The sequence below is a fragment of the Brienomyrus brachyistius genome, chromosome 10 (assembly GCF_023856365.1).
Source record: "Brienomyrus brachyistius isolate T26 chromosome 10, BBRACH_0.4, whole genome shotgun sequence".
Classification (NCBI taxonomy): domain Eukaryota; kingdom Metazoa; phylum Chordata; class Actinopteri; order Osteoglossiformes; family Mormyridae; genus Brienomyrus; species Brienomyrus brachyistius.
In genome coordinates, this window is record NC_064542.1 from 13,984,737 (window position 1) to 14,004,353 (window position 19,617).

The 19,617-nt window shown below is 44.1% G+C and overlaps 2 protein-coding genes across 2 annotated transcripts; both read left to right on the top strand.

The window, feature by feature from the left end:
• The first annotated feature begins 203 nt into the window (after nucleotides 1–203).
• med11 (mediator complex subunit 11) lies at nucleotides 204–2,542 on the top strand. The gene is made up of 4 exons (XM_049027609.1): nucleotides 204–278; nucleotides 680–771; nucleotides 1,066–1,196; nucleotides 1,659–2,542. The coding sequence occupies exons 2-4, from the start codon at nucleotides 702–704 to the stop codon at nucleotides 1,800–1,802; spliced, it is 345 nt and encodes a 114-aa protein (XP_048883566.1). The 5' UTR covers nucleotides 204–278; nucleotides 680–701; the 3' UTR covers nucleotides 1,803–2,542.
• A 46-nt stretch (nucleotides 2,543–2,588) lies between these two features.
• Nucleotides 2,589–18,838, top strand: pelp1 (proline, glutamate and leucine rich protein 1). The gene is made up of 17 exons (XM_049027604.1): nucleotides 2,589–2,856; nucleotides 3,377–3,441; nucleotides 3,995–4,100; nucleotides 6,597–6,746; nucleotides 7,031–7,102; nucleotides 7,188–7,247; nucleotides 7,390–7,546; nucleotides 9,711–9,843; nucleotides 10,294–10,381; nucleotides 10,625–10,713; nucleotides 10,883–10,996; nucleotides 11,244–11,394; nucleotides 13,908–14,064; nucleotides 14,170–14,225; nucleotides 14,299–14,520; nucleotides 15,917–17,818; nucleotides 17,969–18,838. The coding sequence occupies exons 1-17, from the start codon at nucleotides 2,716–2,718 to the stop codon at nucleotides 18,059–18,061; spliced, it is 3,756 nt and encodes a 1,251-aa protein (XP_048883561.1). The 5' UTR covers nucleotides 2,589–2,715; the 3' UTR covers nucleotides 18,062–18,838.
• Nucleotides 18,839–19,617: the final 779 nt, after the last annotated feature.

A 19,617-nucleotide genomic window follows, 5' to 3' on the forward strand; every position in this document is an offset into this window, starting at 1 on the left:
ATGGACTGTCCAGGTTGAACAGTTAATTGTGCCTCATATATACAAGAGTAGGCTCCAGGTCAATGGAATTCCAATTTGATACATTTTTATTGAATATCTCTCGCCTTATAAGTGCCCATTTCCTATCTCAATACCCTAATCTTCGCCGTACAGTACACCGTTCAACATCCGCGATTGCGATCGATATAATCATTTATGTCCCTCGACGGCTTCCGTATGAGTCATTGTTTCGTTTTTCATGACACTGAAAGCCGTAGAAGATTCTGAAAGCACGAAAGGTCTGTACAAATTACCATAAGTTATTGTGGGATGCTTTAAAATAATAATTTAGAAACAAATTATTTAGAATACCTTATAACATGAGAATAGTTAGTTTGGTGTTACCTACTCGATTCGCTACACAATCTAGCTTACTAAGATCTATTTACCTCGTACTTTTTACTACATTAACGTCATAGCTTAGTTCGATACGTGACTTTCTGTTGCAGTGTATATGAAAATATTTACTTTATCCTTGCGTCGACTTTTTGCCCAGCTATTACTTTACATATTGATTTAAGGAAGGTAAATCAAAATGTATTTTGTAGTTTACCTGTTGTTAGTCGGTCTTTTTAGCCATCCGTGAATTTAATAGGCGTATATTAGTTCTTGGGTCAGAAGACTGACTTGTTCTTTGTAGTGGAAGCAGGGGGAGTCTAAGCATGGCGAACGACAGATTGCGAGCTTTGGAAGACGTGGAGAAGGAGATCGCGGTTATTTTGCAATGCGCAGGTCAGTATACAAGGATTCTAGCTCATCCCGTTCATATGTTGATATAAAAAAATGTTAGAGAAATATATTACTGAATAAAAGAAAACCGTTTAGCTGTTCAATGCAGCAGACCACTGTTGAAATTTTCACGAGATTCGAGGGATGAAGGAAATCAGTGGTGCTTGAAAAATATTTATTTATTTATTATTAACTGTCTGTTATCATTACGAAAGCACAGTGTAACAACGTTTCCCCCTGTTGTTAACAAAGTGCAGTATAACTTATTTGTTTATTCTGTCCAATATGTGTCGTTAGGAAATATTATACTGGAACTGTCCAAGGAGAAGCACAATGCTAGTCTACTTGACCGCCAGCTTGTTCAGTTCACTAGTGCTGTCAACAGGGTTGAAAGTGAGCTAAGCTCTCAAATCCGCTATCTGACGCAGGTAGGTGTGCCCTCACTTTCAGAGAGATATAACTCTGCTTCTGGGTCACACTTACAGGCAAACACAGGTGTCCTATCCCTTACTCTTTGTGCTTTGTATTCCCAGGACTCAGAACTTAAGCCATATCATAGATTCCAGTGCTGGTTTCTTCCTTCCTTTTCTGTCCTTCCTTCCTTCCTTCCTTCCTTACAGCAGTGTGCTTGCAAATGAGTTAGTTTTCCATTTAAAATTTCCTGTAGATTTAGCCTGCTGTGCTTCCTGAATGTTTGTCTACTTCTGGTGGTAGTTCAGTGACATTTAAACTGACACACAAGCAACTATTCATGCATGGAACACATATGCACTCGTCGTCCCAAAGTCAAGAATGTGACAGGCAAGTGAAAGAAGTTTTCAGGGGATTCTAGAGAAAGTTGTGTCTGTAATTGAGAGGTATAAACATTCAAGCGCTAACCCCTCCCTCAGGTGGCCACTGGACAGCCGCATGAGGGCTCTACATATTCAGCACGCAAGGACTGCCAGATGGCGCTAAACCGTGCCGAATATGCTCGCATCAAGCTTGGGGAGCTGGGCCGAACCTGCGAGGTTTTGCTGGATCCACAGACGTGAGAGATGCGTCACAATTCAGACTAACTATAACTGCTAAAGGCATTTCCTCTATTTTCATTTGTTTTGAGAGAGTGTGGAGTATTTCATTGCAACATTTTCACTGGAAAGCGGGGCTGTGCGATGGCTTTGAAAGCAGAGCGCATTTCAGTGGGAATTATTTGAAATGCAGGTAACACTCCTGTGCAGAATCCTCCCAGAGAAGCACAATGGCCAATCCTCAAACCGCAAGAGAGACTTAATGTTTTTTTTTTGACTATGGAAGTGTGCTGGAACAGTGCTGAATCAGCTTTTTCAATGCTGAATAATGTTGCCAGTGTTGAATTTTAATGGATGAAATACACTCTGGTGCATGCTGTTTATGTTTCTACTAAATAAAAATAATGAATATTCAAATGCAGTTTTGTCCCAATTAAACCTAAAGAGTTGTTACTATAATGGTTTATCTTTTTGTTGGATAATCATGACATGATACTAAATAATACACCTAATGTAGTAATTATATAGCATAGAGTGGCATAGAAGATGCTTATTACCTTAGTTCTTAGTAATCGCTACCATACCATCAGGTATGGTACCACACACTTGGAAAGTGGTACCGGATAAGACAATTGTGTACTCATAAGTTATAAATAAATTGTAACCTGTACCTTGGTTAGAAAAAGTGCATGTTAACTGTTAACCACATCCGCAGTTTTTAAACAGGTGTGGCATTTTGATTAAAAATAAAACTACGAACAGTGTACCATGTTGGCTCTTGATCTTACTGAAGCTGATGCCGTATATAAATAGGTATATGATACATGAAAAAGACGTGCTCGTACGTAGGTGGGGCCCCCCGTGCTTGGCGGTCGCAAGTTAGTGACGCTTCTCTGCGTCGAGGAATTTAGTCGTCACAGCAAGGCGAAGTGGAAACATGGCCACTACTGTATGGCTGCATGTTTCAACTAATATGCGGCTGACCGAGGGGTTGGTATCCGTTTTGAAGGAAGAACGGCCGGAGTACCTGCCAGCTCTTTTGGCAAACTACCGGGAGCATGGCGTGGTCTCCTCACAGGTATCATCTTTTAATACGCTGTAATTGTTGCGCTCCATTTTTCGTGCCTCCATGGGGTGGTGTGCTGTCTTTTGTGATTTTTTTTTATCTGGATATTGATTCTCTTGAGAGCTGTTGAGGTTTCGATGTTTGCACTTTATTTAGAGATGTGTATGGTTGTGTGTCATTTTACTATTTTCGTCCTCTTTTGTTTTCTGATTCAACGTTACTTGGTAATGCTGCACTATTATTTTGATAGTTTGCACAATGTATTGTAAATGAGTTTTGTTGCCTTTACCGTGCAACTATGCAGTAAGTCAATGAACTAAGATAGGTATTCTCGGTGTACTTTGAAAATTTGTTTTTCCTCACTTAACAATATTGTATTTTAAAATATGTATATATAAAATATGTAAGTAATTCATCCCATTCTGAATCGTCATTTGCAGTATTTCGGTAGGTTGCATGCATATCGTGCACACTTTTTTTCGTTTAAATTGTCATGATACTGTATGTTTTATATATGTGTTATGTCTTTAAGAATTCAGCAGCAGTTGGCGGACTTATTGGGCTCAGCAATGGCCGACTGGGATCAAGCAAAACCAGGTTAGATTTTGACTGTAAACAGAGTTTGTATCAGCCTAAGTAACAGTATGTATTATACTGAATAATACTTAACCCATTTGGATAGTTTGTTTTTCCTCTAAAAATGTTCTAAACTATCTATAGTGTGTCATAATTCTTTAGATTTTTTTTTCAGTATTGTCTTGTAGGATCTTAAGTTTGTTTGATTTCAGATAAACAGCCATTATTGATGTCCTGCCTACTTTATTGTCTTGAGGTCTGGAGAAAGTTAGGGCGTTGCTAGACTGCTTTAGCCCCCATACTAATTACTTTAAATGGTGCGTTCTTAATTTTCATTAAGATGAGACCCCCCTACTAAAGGGTCACCCCCCCCCCTTCATAAATCTCCAGTGACGCTCTGAGAATAAGAGAATAATGGAGTATTGGTCATCCGGTGTTTGACTTTTTCTTTCCCTCCTTTTTAATGCTTATGACTGTTTTTAGTGCGTTCAAATATATTTTCAGTTTTCTGTTTGCTTGGGAATTGATGACAAATATAACCTTCAGTGGGTCTGCATTTCTGTGCGTGTGACAGGTTTGAGGGCTTGTGCTTGCTGGCAGTGCTGGTGAAGGACAGCTCCAGTGATGTTTTCCAGCAGCATTGCCTTTCCTGGCTGCGGTCACTGCAGCAGGTCATACAGGTGAGCTGCCCCTCACGCCGGCATGTTTTCCCCTAAAGTGGTCATGCAGACTGTGCTCACTGGCCATTTCTTCCTGGTAGATGATGTAAATTATAACTGGTTTGATCGGCTTCATCATTACTGAGTGCTCCATCAGTCCACCCATCCTGCTGAATTGTAATAAATGTCTTATTGAAACTTTGAAGGATTGTTCAAGCTGCAGAAATAAACCAAATGCTGTTACACTTATGGCTGCATCTAATGAGGGGTGGGATGTCCTGGACTGGGCAAGGATAGTGGGCATGTGTCTGTTAGTACCCACTGAGCTTTTGTTCAGTTAGCCTGAACTATCTGTTCACTGAATGGATTTGCATAATTTAAGCCATTCGTTCATTGTTCTGCGTGTTTGTTTCTGGGTCACGGGGGTCCGGAGCCTAATCAGAAAGGACAGGGCTCCAAGCCTTCACAAGCCACACCATGCTAGACCTTTCCAGTGATGGCTTATTTCCAGATTTCTGTTTGTGGAGGATGAAAATATGAAAATGGAGTGGACAAGTAACTGCCAGTTTCCTTTATTTATGAAAAAATTAATTTATTTGAAATTATTTTTTGAATTCTTTAGTTGTTCATGGGTGGTGGGGGGGAGGGTATAGCACTGGGGTGTTGCATCTCTGTGGCCACACCTTGCTGTGTGTGGTGTTTGCATAGGGTTTGTGCTGATATTCTTTTTTTCCCTTATAGTACTTTTAAAAAAAAAATTAAAATGTCAGCCTGTGACCTGGTGCAGCATGGCATGCTGGGTAACGCTGTTCCTTCAGCAGGATTCGAGTCTCCGCACAGCTCTGCCTGTCTGCTATTTGCACGTTCTCCCTATCTTAATATATATATATTAGTTTGTCATGAGGTGTCCTCGGTTTTCCTCTTTTCCACCACAATCCAAGAAATTGCCAATTAGATTGAAGTTGCCAAATTGTCTGTGGGTGTGAATGTTGTGTATGTCTCCCCCCCCCCCCCCCAGCCATGGGGTTGATGCCCCATCCTGGGTTATTTCCTGCCTTGAGCCCCTGGCTGCCACGGCAGGGCCCCACAACCTCTATGTCACACAAGCTAGTTAGGAAAATGGTTGGGTCTGTAACTTGATTGTGTGTGTGTTCGTTCACAGCCCTGTGAAGGTCTTGCCATCCAGGATGTTCTCTACGTTCTGTCCTGTGCTTCCTGGATTAGGCTCCAGGCCTTTCCTATCACCCTCTACTGAATAAACAGTATGGATAGATAGAGGAAAATGCGTATGCCTATATTTTTGAAAGTATGATTTTTAATCTTGCTGTTTTTATTGTATTCATCAGCTCCTACATTTTGTTTACTACAAATTGAAATGACGTCTTCGACCTAATGCTTTCAGTCTTATTGGCTTTCCGAACAGTTTACTTCAGCCGAGAGCTTGATTAGGGCTGACTGATGAAGAGTTTAGCAGATACCAGAATCATAATGCCCTGGGCCCAAAATGCGGTGGCATCCTGTAGCCCTGCTGCCAGGCTGAACAAAATCAGAAAATGTCTGCAACAAATCCTGAATAAACTGTGGTACAAGAACCTTTTGTGCACTGTTACAATGTCTCTGAATGTTCGATTGGTTATCCAATATGTCCATGTGATGTATATCCTGTTATCTTCCAACTGCTTAACCAGGCAGAATATGGAATGAGGCTAGTTCACACACATGCTCTCAAACACACATATGGGTAATTTAGAAGCATCAGAGCCTAAATGTGTGTCTTTGGACCACACTGCCAACGTACCTGGCAGAATCTTTTGCAGCGCAGGGAAAACATGCAAAGTAGATTTGAATCCCCATTCCCAAGAGGTGTGAGGTTGTATTGCTGTCCACTGAGCCACCACACCGCCATGTAATTTACTGTTGGGTCGTATATATTTGTAATTGGATCTTGCTATTGGCCACATGAAATATAGTTATGTATGTGCATACAGATATTCGCCATGGAAACTGTATTTGTTTTTTTATTATATCCAATAGTGCTTAGGTGAGGAAAAACAGGAAAGATTTATAGGGAAAAAAATATGGCCATGTGGGCTCTGCACGTTACGTGCGTACATACAGGTAGTGCAGGTGTTCGCCATAGAAACCTCTGCATGTATTTTATTTTTTTAATATCCAGTACTGCGTAGGTGAGGAAAAATGTGAAAGATTTATGGGGAAAAAAATATGACCGTGTGGATTTTGCGCAACAGGTTTCCATGAGAGAGAACAGCAGAAATAGTTTCAGGGAATGCAGGTTCCGTTATAGGATCAAATCTGTTTACATGCTTCTGGAAGTTAAATGTCACTTTTAAAAGATAAGATCTTTGTCTGAGCATGCCTATGTAGCAAAGGCTCGCGTGGGCACTGGATGGAGCTGGCAGGTTTTCTGGTGCTGTGCTACTGGTTTGCGGTGACTCCTGCTCTTCCTGTTCGTTCATATAAATGTCACTGTTTTATGTGGTCTCTGGCTCTCTTCAGTCCCAGGCCCCCCTGCCCTCTGTCCAGCTGGCTGTTGCGATTCTCCAGGATCTGCTGCAGTACTCCTCCCAGCTGCCTGAGCTTGCAAGAGAGGTTGGCCTCAACTCAATCCTGGGGATCCTAACCTCACTGCTAGGCCTCAAGTTGGAGGTAAAATCTGAAAGTCAAACTCTGTTCAAAAATGCAGTGCAATGCTCTAAAAAACCATCTCTAAGAGCCATTTTTAATGTAAACAGAATAGACAAGTCCTTTCAATTTATGCGTATATGGCACACAGAAATTGTTACCACTGAAACAGATAAAATCAGTACATCCAAAGTTAGCACAGTGTTCATATTAAACATCAAGAATGGGGTAGATTGTGCTCAGGACAACAGAGTTGGGGGGAAAAAAACCTGTTTGTATGTTGAACAGTGTGTTTTTGTTTGTTACAGTGCCACCTTGTGGCCATGGAGGGGATGAAGGCATGTATGACTTTCTACCCAAGAGCTTGTGGATCTTTGAGAGTAGGTATTTTGTTTTATGACCTGGATGTAGTTTATGTTTTCTATGTGGCTGCCATACTTTAGTCTTTGTTTTGTTTTCTAACAGGATAAACTCGGTGCCTACTTCCTCTCGAAGATGGATTCTGACAACCCTAGAATGCAGGAGGTGAGTCTGAATTGTTCTGTGAGGCCTGTTTTTTCCTTGTGTTTTTGTGTTATTTTTACTCCTTTTAAATTTAAATATCATTTTCATGTGCCCTGTTTCCTCTTTCATTTTTCCCTCCCTTTCTCTCGCTCCTCCTGACAAGGTGGCATGTGAGTGCTACGGCCGGCTACCTTGCCTAGGTGGCGTCCTGGAGCGAGGAGGCGGCAGTCGCAGGTCCGAGGCCTGGGCCAATCAGATGCACTGCCTGCTGGCCACGGCCCACGGCCTGCTGGGACAACTGTACCTGGGAGCCGAATCTGGTCAGTGCTGCATGCCGTCAGGTTGTTAGCAGTGCGGCTGATGTATCCCTCCTCGGTCTGGATGTGAATTTGGCAGCTTTTCCAAGAAACAGTGCTTCCTGCTGCTGTCATAACAAAGAATGAAGGCGAGGCTGAACCAGGACTTAGAGCCCCTTTTTCAGAGATGATACCGAGTCACAACGCTGGCTCAGTGAAAAACATCTGGCCGCTATAGCATTAAGTCAGGCAGGATACCATCAGATAGAAGCAGATGAGGAAAAAAAAACCTTTAAATACTATTGCTACCTCCAAGATTTGTGTAGTGTATAGGCTTAATTCAAAATAATAGCCTCTTACCTTATTTAATGTTACTTTTTAAGTAACTGTGGAGATGATAATAGGAATTCCCGTGCTAGGATTTGAACCCACACCCTGTGGTTTTAGCATAATACTCTACCTGTCAAGCTACAGCAGCTACAAATACAAGATGCTTAATTTCAGGTCCCCTTGGAGAACTCTATCCCCAAAACAAGATAAATTATTGTGTTTTTTTACTCACCCATCTATCTTCTGTACTGCTTGTCCAGGACAGGGTTGTGGTGAAATGTATAAAGTGTTTTATACAACAATTACCAACTAAGAAATCTGATTGGACAAGAAGTGTTCTATGAGTTCTGCTATCAGTGTATCACTGCGCTCGGGACATTTCACATCAGACGTATCACTCCGCTTACAGGTGTATCTAAAAACCGTTACTTAAGCTTGACCTTCCCCGACCCGTCTAAAACATTCCGTAGGTTTTTGTCATAGACACTTTTAAAAAAACACCCCCAGAGACCTTGAATGGTCTCCTTTTCAGATACATATAGGAAGAAATTATATAAACTTGTAGAGCTTTATAAGGATAAAATCTGTTACCAGGTCAGGAAAACACGTGAAGGCTCTCATAAACACATGCCTGGTTCTGATTACACTGATTGAGGAGATGCCACCTTTTATTTTTGATGTGAGAGGAAATACGACAAAAGTACATCTTACTTCATGGTTAACTGATTTTGGATAAGAAGTGACTGTAAATTATAAAATGTGATGTTTCTAAATTTGCTACTGTAAAAATGTCTTTATATGCATACTGTTGGTAACTAGGTAGTTCTTTTGAGCATTTTTCCACTACCTTTATGTGACTATCATGCAAGTATAAGACTACAAAACAATCATTTAATTTAACTTATTTCTCAAAATAGGCCATAAAATAAGATATTGTACATAAAATGAACTAATGCCCTATCATTCACATAAATGATTCAGCTTGGCTGTTCTCTGTTTCATAAAAAGCAGAGTGAAATTGCAACGTAAAATAAAAGCAGAGTGTGGCACGTTTCCCAAAGGCATAGTTGCTGATTAGGTTAGCAACTTGCACGTTTAGTGCCAAGCAGTTGAACGGTTTCAACTATCTAAGTTGTTTTAATGGGAGCTTTCGGGAACTGTTCACAGCAAAATAGGAGTATATTTTGCAAATTAATATATGATGCATAGTAGCTGAGAGTAAGTGAGCTGTGTTGCATTGGAATGTTGATGTTGCTTGGTAACAGTAGGCTGCTGGGAGCTATTTCCCAAAAATGTTTATACTTTGCTTGATTTTTAATTTAATCTGTTGTGGCTTATTACTGTCAACTTATAAATGCTACCTGGTGAACTGTTATATAAAAGCAATAACGTACTTGAAGTCATGTGGTTGTACTCCAGTACATCGCGTCCTCCTGTCTATGACCGACTCGCAGCTGTGATGTACTGGAGTACAACTGCACTCCTCGCATGTTACTGCTTAAGTGTAAAAGGTAAATGTGGAAGGCTGTGGTTAATTGGTCTTAGCGTGTTGTGTAAGATGGTTCACATCAAGACACACTTTAGAGTAATATAGCTTGGCCTGCAGGAGATGGTGAAATAGATATCCTGGTGTAGCACAGCAATATGGGGCGGGAGGCTGTTGTTACGGGAACGACAGTCCCCCATGTCGGAAATTCATACCCTATTTAAACAGTTTTTATTAAACACTGTTTCAATCTGTTTTTTGCTCTCCTTTATAGGTGTTCGTTTATAGGTTGATGTCGTGTTTGGGTCCTGATGGGCAGGTGTAGTCTTTGGGTCCAGTGGTTGGTTATAAGGTGTGTTTCTCTTCTGGCAGAAGGGACCTTGCAGTACGAGGGTCCCGGTGTAGAGCTGCCTTTTCCCCCGCTGGATGAGACCGACCCCCTCCTGCAGATCCAGCTCCGGCACCGATACCGGGCCGTGTCTCTGGCCATCATGCACACGTTGAGGTTTGTGAAGCAGCCTACCTGCCCAAAGCTCAGGCTCACTCAGCCATCTATCAATAAGCATGCGCACTTCCTGCACAGAACAATATTTAGTTGTCACTGCGACCCGGTACCAGTTAGTGCTTCTGGGCATGTGCTTGTGGATACCAGAGGCAGCTGATCCATAGAGGTACGGGAGGTAGTTCCTCCTCTGTTTTTGAGATTAAATTACGAAACAAATAGCTCGGAAATAACTCGTCACTACAGTTTTAGTAGTCATTTAAAATCTTTTTAAAAAATTCTCCTTCTTTGGGAAAAATTTGCCATTATAACCTTTTCAATGTTTTTTTTTTTTTTTTAGCCGCTATCCACCATGGGTACATGTGCACTCCTCAGCAAATAGTGTAGCGTGTATTATAGACTAGTGGCCCGTGTCGGCCCTGGTGACACCAGTTCTGGCCCTCTTCCCCTCAGCGCTGACCCCGTTTCGCCGGTGTGTGTGCCTGTGCAGAGTCTGATCAACCTAGTGTGCCGAGCCCTGGCTGTCAGCTGTAAGAACATCGTGAGTAATGCCGGTTTTTCCCTGCACAAACCCGGCAGCATTCAGCTTGGTCTTTCCCAGCTTTGCATTGCACCGGTGAAAACGCTTCTCTGCCCGAATGCTTATGAATCAAGCTCTCATTTTCTGTGGCTCGTTTTGCTGTGGCTCTTGGATTCCCACAGGTTTTGTTCTGATGCCACACTAATCTTGGGCGTGTGTATGTGTGTGTCAATGAGGCGCCTTCGTAATTTGCATGCGTTGCAGAGTGCGTCCGGAGATGGCTCCCTGAAGCTGCTGGTCCTGCCCTCAATTCACAGTGATACTCTGGAGCTCCTCTCTGCCCTCATCACAGTGTGAGTGCCGACAGACTTCTGACCGTGTTCCACTTCTGGGACGTCCAGTGAGTGGTGCTGAGCCATTTCTCACTGATGGGCAGGCCGTTTGATTTCCTTTTGGGGCAGTGGGCCGGGAGTCGGTCGATGTACAGATGGATGTGCTCACTGTATGCCCTTCAATCCGCAGTGCGGGTGGCCGCCTGGTCCAGTACTGTGGTGTTTTGACACGACTCCTGTCTCAGACGCTCTCTGCTTGGAGTCCCCAGCCAGAAAGCAGCCCTGGACAGCAGAGAGCCTTCAGGTGGGAAACATGGCTGTGGCGTGTATTTATTAAATGCGGAAAGCCGTACCCATCAGGTCTTACCTGTGCATACAGGTTTTTATTTTTCCTTTATACATCAGCTCAAATTACTTTTAACTTCTTTTACTTGCCCAGACTGGCATCAGGGAATGTTACACGCATGAAGGTTTACGGAACGAATAGTGAAACTGAGATGGTGTGGTTGCCATTGGATTGACTAATCGTGATGTCCCTCCTCCCCCAACAGTGCCGTGCGAGTGTGTCTGTACCGCATGCTGGAGTTGTGGGTGCAGGTGGCTGGGGCTTCTGCAGGTGTTTTCCAGGGAAGCCCCACCCAGACAGAGCTCCTGCTGATGCACCTGCTGGGTGACATCACACCAGGGGCAGAATCAGTCAAGGTGAGAAGTCACTGGTGAGGTCGCTGGGTTTGGACAGGCCTCTTAATTCTGTTGAATTCTGGGGAGGTTTTTTTTCTCCAGTTTTTCTCGATGTGCTAAAACGCATTTCTTGAAATTACACCTCAATTTCCCAAAACTCGAAACGCAAATCCTTAACTGCTCACTCAACTTCTGAAACTTCCACCGTTCAGGTCAAAACCAAACTCTCCACTCAAACCATGCACTAACTGAAAAATCAAACACTGCCTTCAGACATAACACACAAGCCCTCAAAAACACATGCACTACAACATAGTCTAACACACTGGTGAGATCAATTCAAAACCAGCAATGAGTAATGTTGTTTATGTCATTTCTCAGAAACTGCTTTACATGATGAACACAGTAAAACACAAATGTTCATATTTGCACATTTTTTTTTCTTAATGTACTCCACCATGCAGAGAACTTCACAACCAATATACAGTGAAATATAAGTGAAAAACGCGAATACAGAAATCAGAAACTTAGTCTGCTACAGCAATCAAGTCTATGAAATGGATCAGGCCAAAGAATCTCATCTACATCACAGCCAATATTAGTCCTAGCCAGACAGCGAGGGAAAAACCTCTTTGCATGTCTTATCCACACCTGACAGGCCGCAACTGAGATGTCTGAACAGGCATCTTCCATGGCCTGAAGGAGGGGAACATAAATGTAGGGGTCTCGTTGGTAAACCTTCCACTGCCATGTCGAGGAAAAAAAAAACAACCCAAAAAACTCCTCTATGGGGTTTAAAAAGGGAGAATATGCTGGCAAAACGATGTTCAAGAACCTAGAACCAGTCACAGACCAGGGCAGCCCGACAGAAGCTGACGTCCCAAATGACAACGTAGCAAAGCTAATCTCGTTGTGCTGGCTCTAGCCTGGTAGACATGGTCTCTTAGACTTTCAAGGGAGAGGAGGAGGAGCATGGTGTTATAGGGACCAAGAACGGCATGGCGAGGGAGGACGTCTCGGTGACTGATGGCTGCACACACAGTGACATGCCCCCCTCTCTGGCAGGGACATTCACTATAGCCTGATGGCCAGTTATGTTCCTCCTCCTTTTGGTTAATTTAAATCTTGCTTCATCAGTAAAGATTAGCTCATGAAGAACAGCTCGACCCTCTATAGAAATACAGTACAGTACACATTGCAAGAAGACTCAAATACTTCACACAAAATGAAAACTGATACTTGTACATATTCCTGGCGCGGGTCGCTCACCATGTCAGGAATTCTTTCAAAGGGAACGTGGTATGCCTGTTTCATTCTTAACCTGTTCTTTTGGAGTATGCAGTAAGTTGTAGAGATGCTAAGAGTGTTTATTACTCTAAATATTTGTTGGTCTTCAATGACTCGTTGAATCTCTCTGAGGCGGATCACATTGTTGGCAATAACCGTATTCCCGATCTCCGTCTCCTGTGACTGAATTCAATGTATTTCTCATAACATATACTCTAGTGTTATAGGGCAGGCATCTACAGGTATTGTTGTAAAAGCACAGAGTACAACACAAGTTACAGTAGAGAGCAGTATGTAAAACACCTACCTATTTTGATCTCTGAAGGTTCGTATTAGAGGTAACGGTGAAGCGGTTCCGATTGGGCTGCACTTGCTGCCCAGCCTCCCTCATTGACATACCATAGACAAAGACATGGTCAACATGAGTGGCACAAATTTCATCTGACATTACTTGTCTCCTTGGCCCCTCCCTTCTTCTGCGTCCTCTTCCTCCTCTTCTGGTCTTTCTGGATCCATTTTTCCATAGCTAAGTGAACTGACCCAAGGCCCTTTTACTTAACCATTGAAGGTTTTCATTGGTATGTGAACAATTTTGACTCGTGTTTTCTTCCAAATAATTATGTGCTAATTGGGTTAATTCTGTGCTGACTGGAGTGAACAGTATTGACTGCAAGTGCTTTGTAAACGAGCACATGGTTTAGGCAATGAGAACTGAAGGGATTAGGGTTTAGAGTTTTGCTCTAACTAAATCTGAATCATGTCAAAACGGGAATAGTGTTTATAGTTAAAGGAAATGGGTGTGTTTTCTGGTAGTTGGTGTAATGGTTTTTGGAAATTTAGCTCATAAGCCTGGTAATAGTGTGTAACAATCAAAACTGTAATAGGTCAGATGATCTTTAAACATTTCCTCTTCTGCAATAAAATTTCTTCCCTAACCCTCAACTTTCGCAAGTAAATTAACAAGAATACTTTTGGTAAGTTTTAAAACTGCTAGGAACTGGAGTCCAGTGCCGTCTCTGTTAGGACGGTAGGCCTGTGGTGGTGATCAGCAGGTTCTTGCCACACTTGCTGCTACGGCTGTGTGGCATTTCCACTGCTAGCCTGTGCGGCGCTTCAGTGACTAACTTTTTTGGAGAGACATTGACGTGAACTCGGCTATGCCGCAGTGCTGTAATTAACATCCGGCTTGCAGAATTTAAGGTGCTTGAAGTCTGCATTCTTGGTTTAATCCCCCCCCCTCCCCCCAGCTCCGCACTGGTCTGTCTGCCGCCTCGGAACTTGCTGGGCATGTTGGGAAAACGCCACCACGGCGTGGGAAGGGTATGGGCGATGGCAGTGGAGTGATGCTACAGAGGAAGGGCGATGCACTGGCCAATCAGGACACCTGTGTGTCGGCCCTGAGAGGTACGTGTGTGTAGCCGAGTCTCCTGTCCACTCCTTTGGGTTTCTGTTACTATGGTAAATGCTCAGTAGAAGAGCATGGGTATGATGAGCACTATGCCGTTACAGCTCTGAGGCAGATCATCTTGACCAATGGCACTCTGCTGAAGGAAGACATTCACAAGGTCTGTAGAACATATTTAGTATCTGTTTGTTTCACTTATCCTCTATCTAAAGCCTCCACCTATTCTCCTGCAGAGGCTTCAGGACCTGGTCCTGCCCCTTTGCGTGCGTCTGCAGCAGCAGCTCTGCGGGAGCGATGTAGGGGGTGCGATTGGCCAGTATGGTAGCGCCCACCCTCGGCGGGAACTCTACCGCCTCCTGTTGGCCCTCGTACTTGCCCCCTCACCTCGCTGGCCGCCACCACTGTCCTGTGCCGTGTCCATCTTCAGCCATGGCCGGCGGGACCCCAGTCTGTCCGTAAGTAATGGGACAGACTCCCACCCTGCCTTAGTGATCACAAAGCACTTAATGCCATTGCTGTGTATTGATGATTTGCTTGGCAAATAAGTTAATTATTCTTAATATAAAGAATTGAGATGAGGGCTATAGGTTGTATGCAGAAGACAACATGAATTACCTCAATGGATAGAGCCTAGGTTAGAATTAAAACTTTTTTTACGAATGTGTCATGTGGGTGTGTCTCCCCTCCCTAAGCTGACCCTCCATAAAAGGGCCATTTATTTAGGAGTTATTTACCGTAGGTGGATCAACCAAATGGTGCCTAACAGTCATGATGAGGTCGAGCATTGATGCAAGGAGGTCACTCGTGCCCCAAAGCAGACAGTTTAATGAATCATCCCGTCTCTGCTTCCATAGCCTGCGCTGCAAGACTTCTACCCGTGTAGGCAGCTGTATGACAGATATGCACAGTTGCACGTCGCAGTTCTAGGGCTCGTGGGAAAAACACTGGCGCAGGTGCCCACATGAACTGCAGTGCTGCAGATAACACCCAGAACTGTGTCATAATCCCCTGGGCAGTGTAACAAGCCCAGGGGCGGACGCGGTTTCTCTTAGTTGCTAAATGTAAATGTGAACCACTTGAGATTAACTTGCAATTGTGCAAAGATTACGGGTTCTAGAGGTCAGTTATTTAGCTTGTACTGTGTGAGGCTGCCTGGTGCACCCAGGTGCTACACTACCTTTATTTTTATGTAGCTGTATAAGTTTAAAATCAGACCAGCACTGGGACCTGACTCCACAAATAAAGAAATATCTTGTGAGCCTATTGGGATTAAAGTTCTTTCCAATCCCCCCTGATGACACGACATTGGTTTGTGTTGCATTTAAACTTGGTTCGACCCTTACTTCTAAATTCGGGTGGATGTGTCCCTTTTTCTTTGAACAATTGTTTTCCCTAGTAATATCGCCATGTGTCATGCCAAGTCTCAAATCGAATGATTGAAGAGTAACTGGAATTGTTGGTTAGTGACCTGCAGAAATGCATAATGCCTGATTTGTGATCAGTTGCTGAGGGCTGTCTGACTCGTGGAACAGGATTTGCATTATTCGACAGTGTCACAGGAACTTTTAGTATTTATTACCTTAAACCCCACCCCTCCTTTTTTGTGTACGTTTCCTACAGGAGCCCCTGTTTCTTGGGCTGTTCAGGGCTATATTGACTAAAGCACTGACCCATTTGCCTAATGCTAACTATAAGCATAATAATGTTGCAGTATTCAAAGCAGTATGTGTGCTAAAAGGGACATTGCTGTCCTCTGAGCCAAGAGTAGCCTATGATAAAGATTTCTTTGTTTTGAAACTGATGTATATCTTTAGTTGCACCATCATGCTCCAGCATGTTTCTCTCTTCCAGGTTTCCTCCTTTTGTGCTGAAGCTCTCACCATCTGCAACTCGCTGCTTCACCCCCGCGTCCCCTCTATCTCTCTCCCCTTGCCTCCCCTGGCCGTCAAACCCACCCCGGCTGCCCCTACCCTCGCTTCCTCTCAAAACCTTTCTCTCCCTACTCTTCTTGGCGGTCCCGCGCCAGCGCCCCCCTTCCCGCCACGGCATCCCCTCGGCCTGGGACCCACTGGTCTCCTAACCCCTCTGGAGAACCATCTCCCCCCGCCACCGCCTGTATTACCTGCCCAGACAGGTCCAACTTCCGCCCAGGGGGAGCTGCTCTTGTCCCCACCTCAACCTGGAGAGCTGCCGCCCCTAGGGCCTCCTGAGGGCCGGCGACCTGTATTCATACGTTATGACAAGGAGGAGCCAGAGGATGTGGAGATTTCCCTGGAGAGTGACTCGGATGACAGCGTTGTCATAGTGCCTCCAGGAATGTTAATGCTGGAAGGACAGGATCCTGCCAGCACACAGCCGCTCCAACCCCCACCAGGAGCACCTGTTTCGGGACTAGCTTTGGGTACAGGGTCAGAGACAGGAGCTGTGAACAGCCCACTTCCTAATGAACTCCCTACTACTATGGCCCTTCCCTCAAACTCGAGTGCCGTTGCCACTTTTCCTGGTCAGAGTCAAACTCCACTTGTGTCCCTAGTTCCACCACTCAACTCTGCTGCTCAACTGACTACACCTTCTGTTGGTCTGGGAGACTCTCTGCCAGGCACCCAGCTCCAGCAGATGCTTCTACAGTCATCTCCGGCTGGACAAGCCTCTCAGCTGGGATTGATGCAGCTGCAGACACAGATGGCACAGTCCAGTAGGCAGCTGCAACAAACGCAGCAGCAGGCGCAGCAGCCAATCGCAAGTGAGGAAGATCTCACGGTCATCAACATCAACAGTTCGGATGAGGATGAAGATGAGGAGGAAGAGATGGATGAGGATGATATTGGGGAGGAAGAGGAGGAGGAGGAAGAGGAGCCTTTGGATGATGATGATGAGGAGGAGGAGGAAGAAGTGAGTGATTTCCCAGAAGACTATTATGATGGAGAAGAGTTTGCAGACTATGAAGAGGAGGAAGAGGAGATGATAGAGGAAGAGGAGGGGATAATAGAGGGTGAGGAGGAAGATGTTGATGAATTGCCTCAATTAGAGGGGGAAAGCAGAAGTGTGCTCCTGGAAGAGGAGGAAGGGGAAGCTCTGATGGGACCTGTGGGTGAGAGCGCAATGGGGATGTTCTCTGGTGAGGATGGTGATGAGAGAGATGAGCCAAGTGAAGAGCTGGAAGGACAGACTGCTATGTACCGAAAGGAGGGGGTCCAGGATGAAGTTAAACAGACAGAGGAAAGGGATGTAGGAATCATAGAGGAGTTGCACAAAGGAAAACTTGAGGAAGAAGCAAAAGAGGGTGCTGCTTCACTGGAATTCCAGATAGGTCGCCAGCCTCTCATGACAGTTAGAGAAACCTCTCAAGAAGCTGAACTTGCTCAGGAAGCAGAAGCTGAAAGTAGACAGGAAGTATCATTACAGGAACGAGGATCCACAGAAGAAGCAGAGGCACCTGCTGTAAGTGAGACTGCTGTCCTCCTTGAAGAATCTACAGAATCTGCGCAGGATGCAGGGGAAACCGAAGATGCCGCCAGGGAGGAGGCAGTGGTCGAACTGCCACTAGTCGAGCATGGAGAGTCCAAGGAACAGCAGACCTGCCCAGAGGAGGAAGTAGTTGCAGCCAGACAGAGCAAGATGTCTGGGCTTGTAGAGAGTGAGGAGGTGGGGCAAGAAGAGTCCGACAATAACAGTGATGATTCTAGAGGCATGAAGAGAAAACGGGAGAAAGGAGAAATAGGGGAAGGAGAGCAGAGTGTAGAGAAGAAAAAAGTAAGTGTTTCAGCTTTGTAGGTCATAAGCTGGGTGTTACAATAGGTCTACCAGCATTGTGACTTGTTTCCTGGATGTTTCATCAGCATAACCCTGTTAACCTGTCACTTGCCAATATTTTGTTCTAATGTGTTGCTTTTGTCTGAGCAGCTTGATGAAGAAGCCATGGCCTCCATGTTGGCTGATTTTGTGGATTGTCCTCCAGATGAAGAGGAGAATGTCCCCTCCCCAGTGCAGTCTTAGAATGTACTGGATGAGGTTGTTCTCCCAACCCTGCAGCCCTGATACATTGTGATACATTTCTCTGATAAATGAACCATTAAGCATTGGACCATGTGGTTATCAGACCAGTTCCAACCGCTGTTCTTTTTCTCCCTCTTTTTCACTTGCACAGTGTGGCTCTGTAAGACCACTGTACCTAGTCATGGCCTTAATCTGGACTATAGGGGACTAGAGGACTAAGATTTTGACTTGGTTGTCCCGTGTGAGAGGTATTGCATAAAACAACATGCACTTCCCAACTGGGTCCTGCATCAACCCCTTAAGACAACAGATGGAAACGGTTTGATTTAGTACTTTTTTTCTTTAAACCCTGGGGTTCCTCTTCATAGCCCATAACTCTTGGTGTACTGCATTGACCCTTTGTTGTTTTGGATATTGCTAGTTTGACTAGTTATCACTTATCACATTTTTTTTTTTAAACATACCATTGGTTTCCTATTCTAGCTAACAGCATATAAAAAATGAAAAGGACATTCGGCCCAAAATTCCCGGGTTGTGATGTTTATGCAGCTCTCTGTTTGCAAATTATCAAACTTGTGATTTACATGACTACCATGGATTCATGTGTTCAGTGACATTGTTCTCCAAGTTGAGCAAAAAAACAGCACATTGAAGCCGTCGCAACTCATGTACTAGTAGAACATTACACTTTAGTTTCACTATTATTCACTGTTAATATTTCTTTTTTTAATGTTGTGTAAGAAATAAAACCTGAATGGGACATGTATGGATTTTAAATGGTTTTGTCTTTGTGGCTACAATACTGCTAACAACCGTCTTTGGTCCAATACTGGTTCTGGTGAAACCAGAAACAGGTTATGTTTCATTTCACAAGACCTCGAACTGCTATCTGTTGACCAGATGGTGTAATTTGCTGTCAGGTTTGCATACTTATTTCCTGCTCAGACTCGGATAACACACCTCCTCCTCCATGTGTTTGGCCAACGTATGGTTATGTTGTTCATAACTGGCTGTTTGGGGACTGGCCAGGGTGTACCCTAGATGTGCCATGCTTGGTGCTGCCTGGGATGGGCTGCAGGCATCTCTGCAGTCCTGACCCGGAAAAGTGGGTGGAACATGGATGAATAATCGATTAATTAAATGCCGTGGAAAGCTGTTCTTGAGGGATTGTCACCCACGTCCAGTTGTAAGATGACTGGAGTGGTGAGCTGTTAATCTTGCACATGCTCTTTATTAATATTCTTAAATTAGCAGACTGTAATATGGTGAGGAGGGGCAACTTCCCTCATGTATTTAAATTCTTTCAGCAGTCGCTTTTGTTTCTAGGAAAATGGCACATACAAGAAAAGTGTTAGTTCAATGTCCCACCACTGTCAATTGCATCTTGGCATAGTACCACATTGTGGTAAAGACTTTGATTTTGACTTGACCAATTCATTACTGATGGGTTCTATACACTCATGACATGGCCTCTTTTAAAGGGTGCCGCCATCTCTGCAGAGACCTCTGATGAACACTTCCACGTCGATGTGATGTCGCTGGGAGTCTGTGGCTGA